The sequence below is a fragment of the Maniola hyperantus genome, chromosome 17, assembly GCF_902806685.2.
Source record: "Maniola hyperantus chromosome 17, iAphHyp1.2, whole genome shotgun sequence".
NCBI classification, from domain to species: Eukaryota; Metazoa; Arthropoda; class Insecta; order Lepidoptera; family Nymphalidae; genus Maniola; species Maniola hyperantus.
The window spans coordinates 7929211-7941617 of record NC_048552.1 but is presented as its reverse complement, the minus strand read 5'-3'; the positions used below and the strand labels follow the sequence as shown (position 1 = coordinate 7941617).

General features: G+C 38.2%; 2 protein-coding genes across 2 annotated transcripts; both read right to left on the bottom strand.

Annotated features, from left to right (window-relative positions):
- Positions 1–1903: 1903 nt before the first annotated feature.
- On the bottom strand, positions 1904–7930 carry LOC117989870 (polyubiquitin-A-like). Its single transcript, XM_034977270.2, is given in 3 exon segments — positions 1904–3874; positions 3877–5389; positions 7771–7930. Coding segments are annotated over 2 exon segments (3423 nt in total). The 5' UTR covers positions 5384–5389; positions 7771–7930; the 3' UTR covers positions 1904–1958.
- A 1573-nt stretch (positions 7931–9503) lies between these two features.
- On the bottom strand, positions 9504–10803 carry l(3)neo43 (cytochrome c oxidase assembly protein COX16 homolog l(3)neo43). The gene is made up of 2 exons (XM_034977272.2): positions 10490–10803; positions 9504–10226 (listed from the first exon to the last, which is right to left on the bottom strand). Exons 1-2 carry the CDS (start codon positions 10642–10644, stop codon positions 10049–10051), a joined length of 333 nt encoding a protein of 110 aa, XP_034833163.1. The 5' UTR covers positions 10645–10803; the 3' UTR covers positions 9504–10048.
- Positions 10804–12407: the final 1604 nt, after the last annotated feature.

Below are 12407 nucleotides of genomic sequence, written 5' to 3'. Positions count from 1 at the left end.
TGCTGAATTTGATGATGACATTTATTCTGAAATTTATACTGAAATCTGACTATTATGATAATCGTCTTCAAAAATATAACGTAGCTCGTAGCTTTAGTTTTAAGTTTGCGTAATAATTATCATCACTATATCTTAGAAATCCAACATCTGACCATCAAAAAGAGTTATTTATTACCTATTTTGAATAAATCATTTGACTTTGAGTTTAACATTTGCATAACAGAACGCATTAAAAATGTTTTATTTTTGAACGCATCCATAATTATTTACATTCCTAGAGAAGTCCATGCTTTTTCTAAACTTTTAATCGATTTTATTTCATAATCGAAATAGATCCAATCGCATGTTAACCGTATAAACTGATGTTAAATATTAAACTAAGACAAGCTACTAACATAACCTGGTGTTACAAAACCCTGAAAACGACACCCATGTCAATTTAAAAAAAAAAAAATCATGTCCGCCATCTTGGATTTCAGAATAAATGTCATCATCAAATTCAGCACCCTCGAAAACCCTGAAAACGACACTCATGTCAATTTTTTGAAAAAAAATTCATGTCCGCCATCTTGGATTTCAGAATAAATGTCATCATCAAATTCAGCACCCTCGAAAACCCTGAAAACGACACCCATGTCAATTTTTTGAAAAAAAATTCATGTCCGCCATCTTGGATTTCAGAATAAATGTCATCATCAAATTCAGCACCTTCGAAAACCCTGAAAACGACACCCATGTCAATTTTTTTAAAAAAATTCATGTCCGCCATCTTGGATTTCAGAATAAATGTCATCATCAAATTCAGCACCCTCGAAAACCCTGAAAACGACACCCATGTCAACTTTTTGAAAAAAAAAATCATGTCCGCCATCTTGGATTTCAGAATAAATGTCATCATCAAATTCAGCACCCTCGAAAACCCTGAAAACGACACCCATGTCAAATTTTTGAAAAAAAAATCATGTCCGCCATCTTGGATTTCAGAATAAATGTCATCATCAAATTCAGCACCCTCGAAAACCCTGAAAACGACACCCATGTCAATTTTTTGAAAAAAAATTCATGTCCGCCATCTTGGATTTCAGAATAAATGTCATCATCAAATTCAGCACCCTCGAAAACCCTGAAAATTACACCCATGTCAACTTTTTGAAAAAAAAAAATCATGTCCGCCATCTTGGATTGCAGAATAAATGTCATCATCAAATTCAGCACCCTCGAAAACCCTGAAAACGACACCCATGTCAATTTTTTGAAAAAAAAAATCATGTCCGCCATCTTGGATTTATAAATAAATAACATCCCGGAAAAGTGCACAATCAGTTAATACTTGATACACGCGCAATAATATGTATTTATGTAGGTGTGACACAAGGTGCCAACAAGTTCAAAACATTCCCGTTGTGTAACAGTGTTACTCAACGGGAATGTTTTGAAATTTTGGGTACCTTGTGTCAGTGTTACACACGGGGGTGTGACTCAACGGGAATAACCCCGTTTATTGACTATTTTGTAGATATTCAAAAAACTGTACAACAGCTCTCACCGAACAATCTTCGTGCCTTCTCCATAAACGTGACACTGGCGAAACACTCTGTGCCCAGCTGGCACACCTAAAAGTCAATACCTAATTGGGAATTGAATTGAATTGATTTGTCTTTCAATCACGTCGCAATGGATAGTTAAGAGACCCTGACTATGGTATTTTTATCCCAGGAAATCAGAATTTCCACGAAATTTTTAAAAAACTTAAATCCACGCGTATGAAGTCGCGGGCGTCAGCTAGTAGTAAATAAAAATTTCTTAAGTAACAGGATCATCCACACCTGCGAGCCGATAGGCTCATGCTCATGCACGCAGCTCGCAAATGTGGATTCTCCTAAGTGGAAAAGAATACTACATATTATGATAGAAGCTGTTTAATTTTCGATTGCTGATTGAAACATTTTACACTAATTTTACACTCCGCCTCTTAATCTTAAAACCAAATGTAAGGTTGACTCCTTTTGAATGTTATAGTCTGACAAAGTGCGCCCATCTTCAAGCTGCTTTCCTGCAAAGATCAACCTCTGTTGGTCTGGGGGAATGCCTTCTTTGTCTTGAATTTTGGCCTTAACATTCTCAATTGTGTCGGAAGCCTCCACTTCTAGGGTGATAGTTTTGCCAGTCAAGGTCTTTACGAAAATCTGCATACCACCTCTCAAACGCAGGACTAAGTGAAGAGTGGATTCTTTCTGAATGTTGTAGTCAGATAGTGTGCGCCCATCTTCAAGCTGCTTTCCTGCAAAGATCAGCCTCTGTTGGTCTGGAGGAATGCCTTCTTTGTCTTGTATTTTGGCCTTAACATTCTCAATCGTGTCGGAAGCCTCCACTTCTAGGGTGATAGTTTTGCCAGTCAAGGTCTTGACGAAAATCTGCATACCACCTCTCAAACGCAGGACTAAGTGAAGAGTGGATTCCTTCTGAATGTTGTAGTCAGATAGTGTGCGCCCATCTTCAAGCTGCTTTCCTGCAAAGATCAGCCTCTGTTGGTCTGGAGGAATGCCTTCTTTGTCTTGTATTTTGGCCTTAACGTTCTCAATTGTGTCGGAAGCCTCCACTTCTAGGGTGATAGTTTTGCCAGTCAAGGTCTTGACGAAAATCTGCATACCACCTCTCAAACGCAGGACTAAGTGAAGAGTGGATTCCTTCTGAATGTTGTAGTCAGATAGTGTGCGCCCATCTTCAAGTTGCTTTCCTGCAAAGATCAGCCTCTGTTGGTCTGGGGGAATGCCTTCTTTGTCTTGTATTTTGGCCTTAACGTTCTCAATTGTGTCAGAAGCCTCCACTTCTAGGGTGATAGTTTTGCCAGTCAAGGTCTTGACGAAAATCTGCATACCACCTCTCAAACGCAGGACTAAGTGAAGAGTGGATTCCTTCTGAATGTTGTAGTCAGATAGTGTGCGCCCATCTTCAAGCTGCTTTCCTGCAAAGATCAGCCTCTGTTGGTCTGGGGGAATGCCTTCTTTGTCTTGTATTTTGGCCTTAACGTTCTCAATTGTGTCGGAAGCCTCCACTTCTAGGGTGATAGTTTTGCCAGTCAAGGTCTTGACGAAAATCTGCATACCACCTCTCAAACGCAGGACTAAGTGAAGAGTGGATTCCTTCTGAATGTTGTAGTCAGATAGTGTGCGCCCATCTTCAAGCTGCTTTCCTGCAAAGATCAGCCTCTGTTGGTCTGGAGGAATGCCTTCTTTGTCTTGTATTTTGGCCTTAACGTTCTCAATCGTGTCGGAAGCCTCCACTTCTAGGGTGATAGTTTTGCCAGTCAAGGTCTTGACGAAAATCTGCATACCACCTCTCAAACGCAGGACTAAGTGAAGAGTGGATTCCTTCTGAATGTTGTAGTCAGATAGTGTGCGCCCATCTTCAAGCTGCTTTCCTGCAAAGATCAGCCTCTGTTGGTCTGGAGGAATGCCTTCTTTGTCTTGTATTTTGGCCTTAACGTTCTCAATTGTGTCGGAAGCCTCCACTTCTAGGGTGATAGTTTTGCCAGTCAAGGTCTTGACGAAAATCTGCATACCACCTCTCAAACGCAGGACTAAGTGAAGAGTGGATTCCTTCTGAATGTTGTAGTCAGATAGTGTGCGCCCATCTTCAAGCTGCTTTCCTGCAAAGATCAGCCTCTGTTGGTCTGGAGGAATGCCTTCTTTGTCTTGTATTTTGGCCTTAACGTTCTCAATTGTGTCGGAAGCCTCCACTTCTAGGGTGATAGTTTTGCCAGTCAAGGTCTTGACGAAAATCTGCATACCACCTCTCAAACGCAGGACTAAGTGAAGAGTGGATTCCTTCTGAATGTTGTAGTCAGATAGTGTGCGCCCATCTTCAAGCTGCTTCCTGCAAAGATCAGCCTCTGTTGGTCTGGAGGAATGCCTTCTTTGTCTTGTATTTTGGCCTTAACGTTCTCAATTGTGTCGGAAGCCTCCACTTCTAGGGTGATAGTTTTGCCAGTCAAGGTCTTGACGAAAATCTGCATACCACCTCTCAAACGCAGGACTAAGTGAAGAGTGGATTCCTTCTGAATGTTGTAGTCAGATAGTGTGCGCCCATCTTCAAGCTGCTTTCCTGCAAAGATCAGCCTCTGTTGGTCTGGAGGAATGCCTTCTTTGTCTTGTATTTTGGCCTTAACATTCTCAATTGTGTCGGAAGCCTCCACTTCTAGGGTGATAGTTTTGCCAGTCAAGGTCTTGACGAAAATCTGCATACCACCTCTCAAACGCAGGACTAAGTGAAGAGTGGATTCCTTCTGAATGTTGTAGTCAGATAGTGTGCGCCCATCTTCAAGCTGCTTTCCTGCAAAGATCAGCCTCTGTTGGTCTGGGGGAATGCCTTCTTTGTCTTGTATTTTGGCCTTAACGTTCTCAATTGTGTCGGAAGCCTCCACTTCTAGGGTGATAGTTTTGCCAGTCAAGGTCTTGACGAAAATCTGCATACCACCTCTCAAACGCAGGACTAAGTGAAGAGTGGATTCCTTCTGAATGTTGTAGTCAGATAGTGTGCGCCCATCTTCAAGCTGCTTTCCTGCAAAGATCAGCCTCTGTTGGTCTGGAGGAATGCCTTCTTTGTCTTGTATTTTGGCCTTAACGTTCTCAATCGTGTCGGAAGCCTCCACTTCTAGGGTGATAGTTTTGCCAGTCAAGGTCTTGACGAAAATCTGCATACCACCTCTCAAACGCAGGACTAAGTGAAGAGTAGATTCCTTCTGAATGTTGTAGTCAGATAGTGTGCGCCCATCTTCAAGCTGCTTTCCTGCAAAGATCAGCCTCTGTTGGTCTGGAGGAATGCCTTCTTTGTCTTGTATTTTGGCCTTAACGTTCTCAATCGTGTCGGAAGCCTCCACTTCTAGGGTGATAGTTTTGCCAGTCAGGGTCTTGACGAAAATCTGCATACCACCTCTCAAACGCAGGACTAAGTGAAGAGTAGATTCCTTCTGAATGTTGTAGTCAGATAGTGTGCGCCCATCTTCAAGCTGCTTTCCTGCAAAGATCAGCCTCTGTTGGTCTGGAGGAATGCCTTCTTTGTCTTGTATTTTGGCCTTAACGTTCTCAATTGTGTCGGAAGCCTCCACTTCTAGGGTGATAGTTTTGCCAGTCAAGGTCTTGACGAAAATCTGCATACCGCCTCTCAAACGCAGGACTAAGTGAAGAGTGGATTCCTTCTGAATGTTGTAGTCAGATAGTGTGCGCCCATCTTCAAGCTGCTTTCCTGCAAAGATCAGCCTCTGTTGGTCTGGGGGAATGCCTTCTTTGTCTTGTATTTTGGCCTTAACGTTCTCAATTGTGTCGGAAGCCTCCACTTCTAGGGTGATAGTTTTACCAGTCAAAGTCTTGACGAAAATTTGCATGTTGATCTGAAATGGATAAAAATTCTCTAATTAAATACTTAATTATCTCATGAAAATATTTGATTTTACATAGTGTTACTTTAATAATGAGTACCTAGTTCTTTGTACAATAATATAAGTTTTCAGCTGAATAGATTATTAAACCTAGAATCCTGCAGCAGCCCTGCGCCATAAAACAAAATTGAATTGAAACCTAGAATCCTACATCCTATCCTGTTTTGGGTAATCGGTTTTCTTAATGTATGTATGTATGTATGTATGTATGTATGTATATACTTTATTGCACCACAGAAACACAAATGACAGGTTACAAAAAGAAATCCTAATAAGTAGGTACAAAAAGGCGGTCTTATCGCTAAATAGCGATATTGTATGTGTATGGTATAATAGATCTTTTAAACCATCATCATCTCAGCTCATCACTGACTGCTAAAAACTGATCTCCTCTCAAAATAAGAAGGGTTTAGGCCATAGCCAACCACGCTGGCCAAGTACAGATTAGCAAACTTTATACACTTTTTAGAAAATTCTCAGACATGCAGTTTCGTTACAATGAAAATGAAAAATATTAATTTCCTAAAAACAATTTTGTCAATTTTAACATTGATGGTACCCACACTAGGTAGGTGTGAGGGCAGTAAGGAATTGATATGACAGATGAGTTGTCAAAGTAGAAATAATAAATCAGTGTATGCCTGATGCTCGTGTTTGATTGACACCTCTTTACAGTAGGTAGTGCTGTGTCGTGGGTACCTAAGAACATGCATTCCGCTCAAAAAAATGGCACCACTGGATCTGTTACTAAGTGGGTGGGGCTCTATAAACTCATTCATGCATTGCATCACACCTACTAATTATTCAGGCCTAATTTATCGGACTGAAACCACAATACTTCCTGTGTCTGATGCCCAAGAGCTAAGTTTATGTAGTATTTAAAAAAAATTGTAGCTTTTGCAGATATTTTTCCAAAATATGTTAATTTAATACCATGTCCTACTCTGTTAGTAGGTAGTAGGTATACCGTATGTTTTGTGTGAGGAACGTGTGACCTAGTTTTAACAACATGTGTATCAATTGATTCCCATTGCTAAGCAACGCTGGCTCCATATCTACCATTCCCAAATGTTACTAAAAAATTATTGTTAACTAGATGATGCCAGCGACTTCGTCCGCGTGGATTTAGGTTTTTGAAAATCCCATGGGAACTCTTTAATTTTCCCGGATAAAAAGTAGCCTATGTCCTTCCCCGGTATACAAACTATCTCTGTACCAAATTTCGTCAAAATCGGTTGAATGGTTGAGCCGTGAAAAGCTAGCAGACAGACAGACAGACACACTTTCGCATTTATAATATTAGTATGGATGACACCCCAGTGGTGTCATTGACTAGACATGCTTGAACCTGGATGGGTGACAGATTTTGACAACTATAAAAATGAAATAGGCAATCTCTTACGTAGGTAGGTAGATATAATACCTGCTTACTTCTAATGGAGTTGTATGCCGAAATATCTGAGAACCCACCACAATATTATCCTCCCAAGAAAAGTCCTACCATATCATTATTAATGGAAAGAAGGGGTCACCACCGTCCGCAATGAGGTGTTGCAGAGGGAGAGATGTTACGTTCATATCACAATACATGGCGAATAAAATGTGCTCTTGCTGATGAGTAGGTAAGATAAAAAATTAAAAAATAAATGCTTTAGTAGAAAAATATAGTTTGTCTAGCCGAGTGATTATTTAGGGTTCCGTACCTCAAAAGAAAATAAGAAACCCTTATAGGATCACTTCGATGCTGTCAAGAAACCTATAGGGTACCTACCTACCTACTTCCTGTTGATTTGGCAGGTACCTAAATAACGGTCTTATACGTAAAGAGAAAACCCCGGAAACCGTGAATTAGTGGTTACATCACAAAAAACAATGTGTTCATGAGCAAATAATTAGTATTTTCATATTTCAAAATAAGATTACTAATACCAAGTGGGGTATCCTATTGAAAGAGCTTTACATTCAAGGGCTCCTACAGTGTAAACCAGATTTTATTTATTTTTATGCATAGTAGTTTTTACCTACGGCCATAAAAAATACTTACATGAAACTTCTAAAGGTAAAAAAGGGTAAAAGACTTGTTTAAAAACTCTACAAGATGGCGAACGATTCGAACGAGCCATGAGGCATGCCACAATCGCATGAACGACGAGGTCAACTTGAGGATGACCTAAATAGCCTTTGTGCTACGATGTGAACAAAATATTCTAACTATTACTCGGATTCAGAGATCAATTCTATGGATGGATTATATCATTGTCAAATTACCAAAATATGAAATGGATGAATGTAGTGTTAAAAACTGGAACCTTAAAAATTAAAATGGTACTTACGGTTTTTATAACGCTGAAAGATTTAATAAAACGCCTCTTTAGCTTTACACCTTATTATATTAAATTAATATTGTAATAAGTCTATAATCACAAACAATAATGCTCTCTTCTATACTCTTCGAATTTTTGTTTGAAAATACATTGGGAAATTGTCGCCCGATTCGTTTTATAGACGTTCAGTGATGACGTAAAATCAATATGACGACAGATGCCGAAGAACTGCGAAGTTTATCGTGAAGTCTACCGATTTTTTCTTGTCTCTTTTCTTTTGCATAGTGGCACATGAAATAGCAATAAAAATATCTTTCTGGAAACCGAGCTGTGGGCGGATATTTTCTTTATTGTGACGTCACAGACAACCTCTGTTCACAACAAACGTGGCTCAATAATCGTATTTATTGCGACTTGTTGAAATGAGTCATACTTTTTCGCGATACAATTTATTATAGGTTATAGGTAGGTTGAAGTAGGTAACTACCTATTGTACTTAGGTATACTCTGTGACGATAGGGTACAATTATTATTATTATTAGGTACCTATATCAACTAATTTTTAGGGTTCCGTACCCTAAAGATGCCAACGGGACCCCATTACTAAAGTGCAATCAATAATTCACTGGAGTAAAGCACTTGTTCCTTTTACTAGTGAATTAATGATCACTCCGTCCGTTCGTCCGTCAGCAGGCTGTATCGCGCGAACCAGAGAAGCCGCTATAACAAGAATAAAAATTTCAAAATGGCTGCCATTAAATTTAAGTGTATGTATATCTTGCTTCGTGTGCGTGTCCGACTCGCACTTGGCCGGTTTTTTCGATCTTTTATGCAGGCTGTTGATTAAAATTCAAGACGTAATAGTGGAATTTTATCTGTAGGTAGGTTCCACCGTCCACGGTGGCTCCACTCCAACCCAACATTAGTGGTAGGTAGTAGGTACCTAGGAGTGAGGTGAGGTGAGACCAACCTAGTACGTAGATGTTCAATTTCAACCTACCCATTCTATTTTAAAAACAAAGAGTTCAATCTCTTTGTTTCACTACAAGGATTTTAGGTAGGTAGGTCATCATGAGGTAGGTATTTTCATTATAAGTCATTGAACTTTTTGGTGAGACTGCCAAAGTTTTGTTTTTAAACTTATTTGTTGAGTTTTCTTTCCTTTTTTTCTTTTACGAAAGTTTAAAGCACAAGGTTGGGACCTATCTGAGCTCAGATAAATGTTTTTTTCCCGCAATACAAAGTGCCATAGAGAACAAAAGAAAAAATCAGTTTTTGGTATGGTAACCCGTAAAACCGCGCCTCATACCCCGATTGCCATCTCGACTTGTTGCGTACTATAAGTACTACATCTATGTCCATTATTACATATAGTATTGTACCACGGACGACATACCTACCTATAGGCATCATCAACTCATCGGCAGCTCACTACTGAGCACAGGTCTGCTATCAGAATGAGAAGTGTTTGGCCATAGTCCACCATTCTAGCCAAGTGCTGATTGGCACATTCCACTCACCTTTGAGAACATTATGGAGTACTCTCACAAGTTTCCTCAAGATGTTTTCTTTAATCATTATAGAAGTGATATTTAAATAATTAAACACTCACAACTGAAAAGTTGGAAGTGCATGCTCAGGAATAATAAATCCCCATCCTCCAGAATAAAAAGCTGCCTCATAGCCTATTATTTACATAATACATACTTTTAATAGGTCAGTTATTAAAAATAACAAGCACACCAAGAAACTTGAATTTATTTTTCGCTTTATTGAACTAAATAGGAAGGTTGACTTTCTACAACAGCTAAATACATAAAGACTAAATTCTGTACATTATTATATTACACCTATATTATCAATTAAATACTTATATTGTATGGTTCATTATTCCATAAAAATGTAATTGCAAGTTACATATTGGTTTCAAATCTAACTCTTCAAATTGTTGCGGAGTATATTTTCATTAACAAATAGGACTAGGTATTGTTGTTGTGGGTAGGTATTGTGTAAATACACAATAGCAGTTGGCACCAATTCCAAAGCCATTGGTCTAAGAGTTCCAAATTCATGGGTTCAGTGAACTTTATTGTAATTTGGTATATGATAATGACTTGAAAGGTTATACAGTTTAGGCACATAAAAGTAGACAACAGGGAGTTTTTCTTCCCAGTAAAAGTGAGCATCGACTTAGAACCATGAACTTTACTATATACATGACTATTGGCTGTGGGATTGCTGCTTTCAATAGCTAACAAACTTATAGAGAACAAAGTAATAATAGAGGCTACTGCTTCTGCTCTGTATTCTCCCAGGGTCGAGGCCCTCTCTTGTTTCCCCAGTTATCAATGTCTAGTGTCTTTATTTCATCAAATACTCCTTCAAGAGTTACTTTTTTATCTCTGTGGAGACCCATTTTTTCGGCCTCTTCAATACTCACACCTTTCACCTGTGCAAACTGATACCTGTTGACAAATTTTCACCTATACAATAATTCCTGAAAGGCCGGCAACACATTGGTGGTTCCTCCGGTACTGCAAATGTTCACAGGCGGCGGTAATCACTTAACATCAGGTGACTCGCCTGCACGTTTGCTCGCCATTTTTATAAAAAAAAAACATTAAGTAATATATTTAAAGTATGTACAGTGTGTATTACAGTACAGTATTTATTATTATTACTCGTAGCAAGAATAGTATTTTTTCCATTTCATAATTAGATTAATTACCTTATTTGCGTCCATTCTTTTAGAGCCACCGATCCCCCAACCATGAAAATAAGAAAGGGTAAACCATATTTTAGAGACTTATTTTTCTTGTACATTTTCCATACATTTTGTATATATTCTAACCGGGAAGTAGTTTTTTCTTGTTGTAAAGTCATTTTTTAAGAGAGTATTATTTGAAATTATTACAAGACAACGTTTGTTTTGTTTACTGTTTATTTTACTATTAAATTAAAACAACACTCCTCATTTAAAATACAATAACAATAAACATTTTTTTGTTTTTTGAGGTTATAATACCACAGATTGGAGCTATAGAGTATGTATGTAATCAGATGTCATATGTGTTTAGACCATAGACTACTATCTACTATACTGTGTGATATTGAGACTACATTAGAGAGAGCCAAGCGCGCTCTGCGTTACCTACGGCAAGTTGCAGTACGTTTTAAAATCCGTAAAGAATATAAATCTATTAAAATTCGGTGCGCGGAATTTTTTCTGCGCACGTAAACGTACTGCGTAAATTTTTTCGTACGTTTTTCCGCTAAATCTGAGAACTATAGAACTACATAGAAGTGAACGCACTACGTAAAATATATTTCCGCACCAAATGATAGATTAAAATTCTTTGTGGATTTTAAAACGCACCACACCGTAGTGCGCACCACTAGCTGTAAAGAAAATGAAAATCACATCATCGTAGAATAAAATAAAGAAATTTTTAGTACTAAAGTGCTCCTAAAACGGTCAAACATGTTTGTCAAACACGCCGTCAATCAAGTCAAACACGTAATTTGTTAGACAAACATAGCCTACTACCTATGTAAAAAAAATATGCACAAAATTTTAAGAATAACTCAAGATTTTATTTAATCTTTTTGTAACCTCTTATATTGTATTAATTCTAAGTTCACATCCGGCAAGTATTGGATTATCTGAGGAAGAATTAAGTGAACTTTCTGATGAGTTAACGGGCCAAAAAAACACACTGCCCCCTCACAAACATTCTGAACCAGAGCCCGCCTCTGAATATCGGGATTCATTCTTGCTGAATCAACTTAAGCACCTGTGGAAAACCGACAAAGATCCTTTGAATGAGTCAGTCATGGATATTAGAGTCCGTTTTAGGATCGATAAAATTCAATTAAATAAATAATATACTTTGAGAAAACATATTTTTATTATAGGACATGTTAGAGTGACATTTCAAATTTTTAAAAAGAATTAGAATAAAATAGACAGCCAGTGTGACACATAAATTAATACAAAACCTTCTTTAACATCCTCCCGTTTTGAGAAATTTATGTCACCAAGCCGATTAACTTACAAATAAACATAAGTCTAGGCTTATGGATAGGCTTAGTTAGAATATCTGCACATTGATATTCTGTGGGAACATATTTGACTTCAAGATCATTTTCTGAAACTAATTCTCTGACATAAAAATGTCTTAAAGCAATATGTTTCGTACGTCGATGAAGCTCTGGATTTTGAGAAATTTTTATAGCTGCATCATTATCAATTTGCAGCTTGGGAATTTCTTTTAATTTGGTAACTTCATTAAACAGTCTCTTAAGCCATACAATTTCACGAGCTGCTTCACTAGCTGCTACGAGCTCCGCTTCAGTACTCGAAATTGCTACTGATGTTTGCTTCCGACTTGCCCAAGCAATTACTCCTCCAGCATACATACACAGAATTCCAGATGTAGAGCGTCCTGTGTTTGGATCTCCACCGTGATCTGCGTCACTATAACATTCTAAGATTCCAGACTTGTAATCTTTCTTATATACAATTCCAAAATCTATTGTTCCTTTGATGTAACGAAAAATGCGCTTGACCTTTTGTACATCTTCTGTAGTGGGATTAGCAAGTGACCTGGATACAAAACTTACAGCGTACGATATATCTGGTCTGC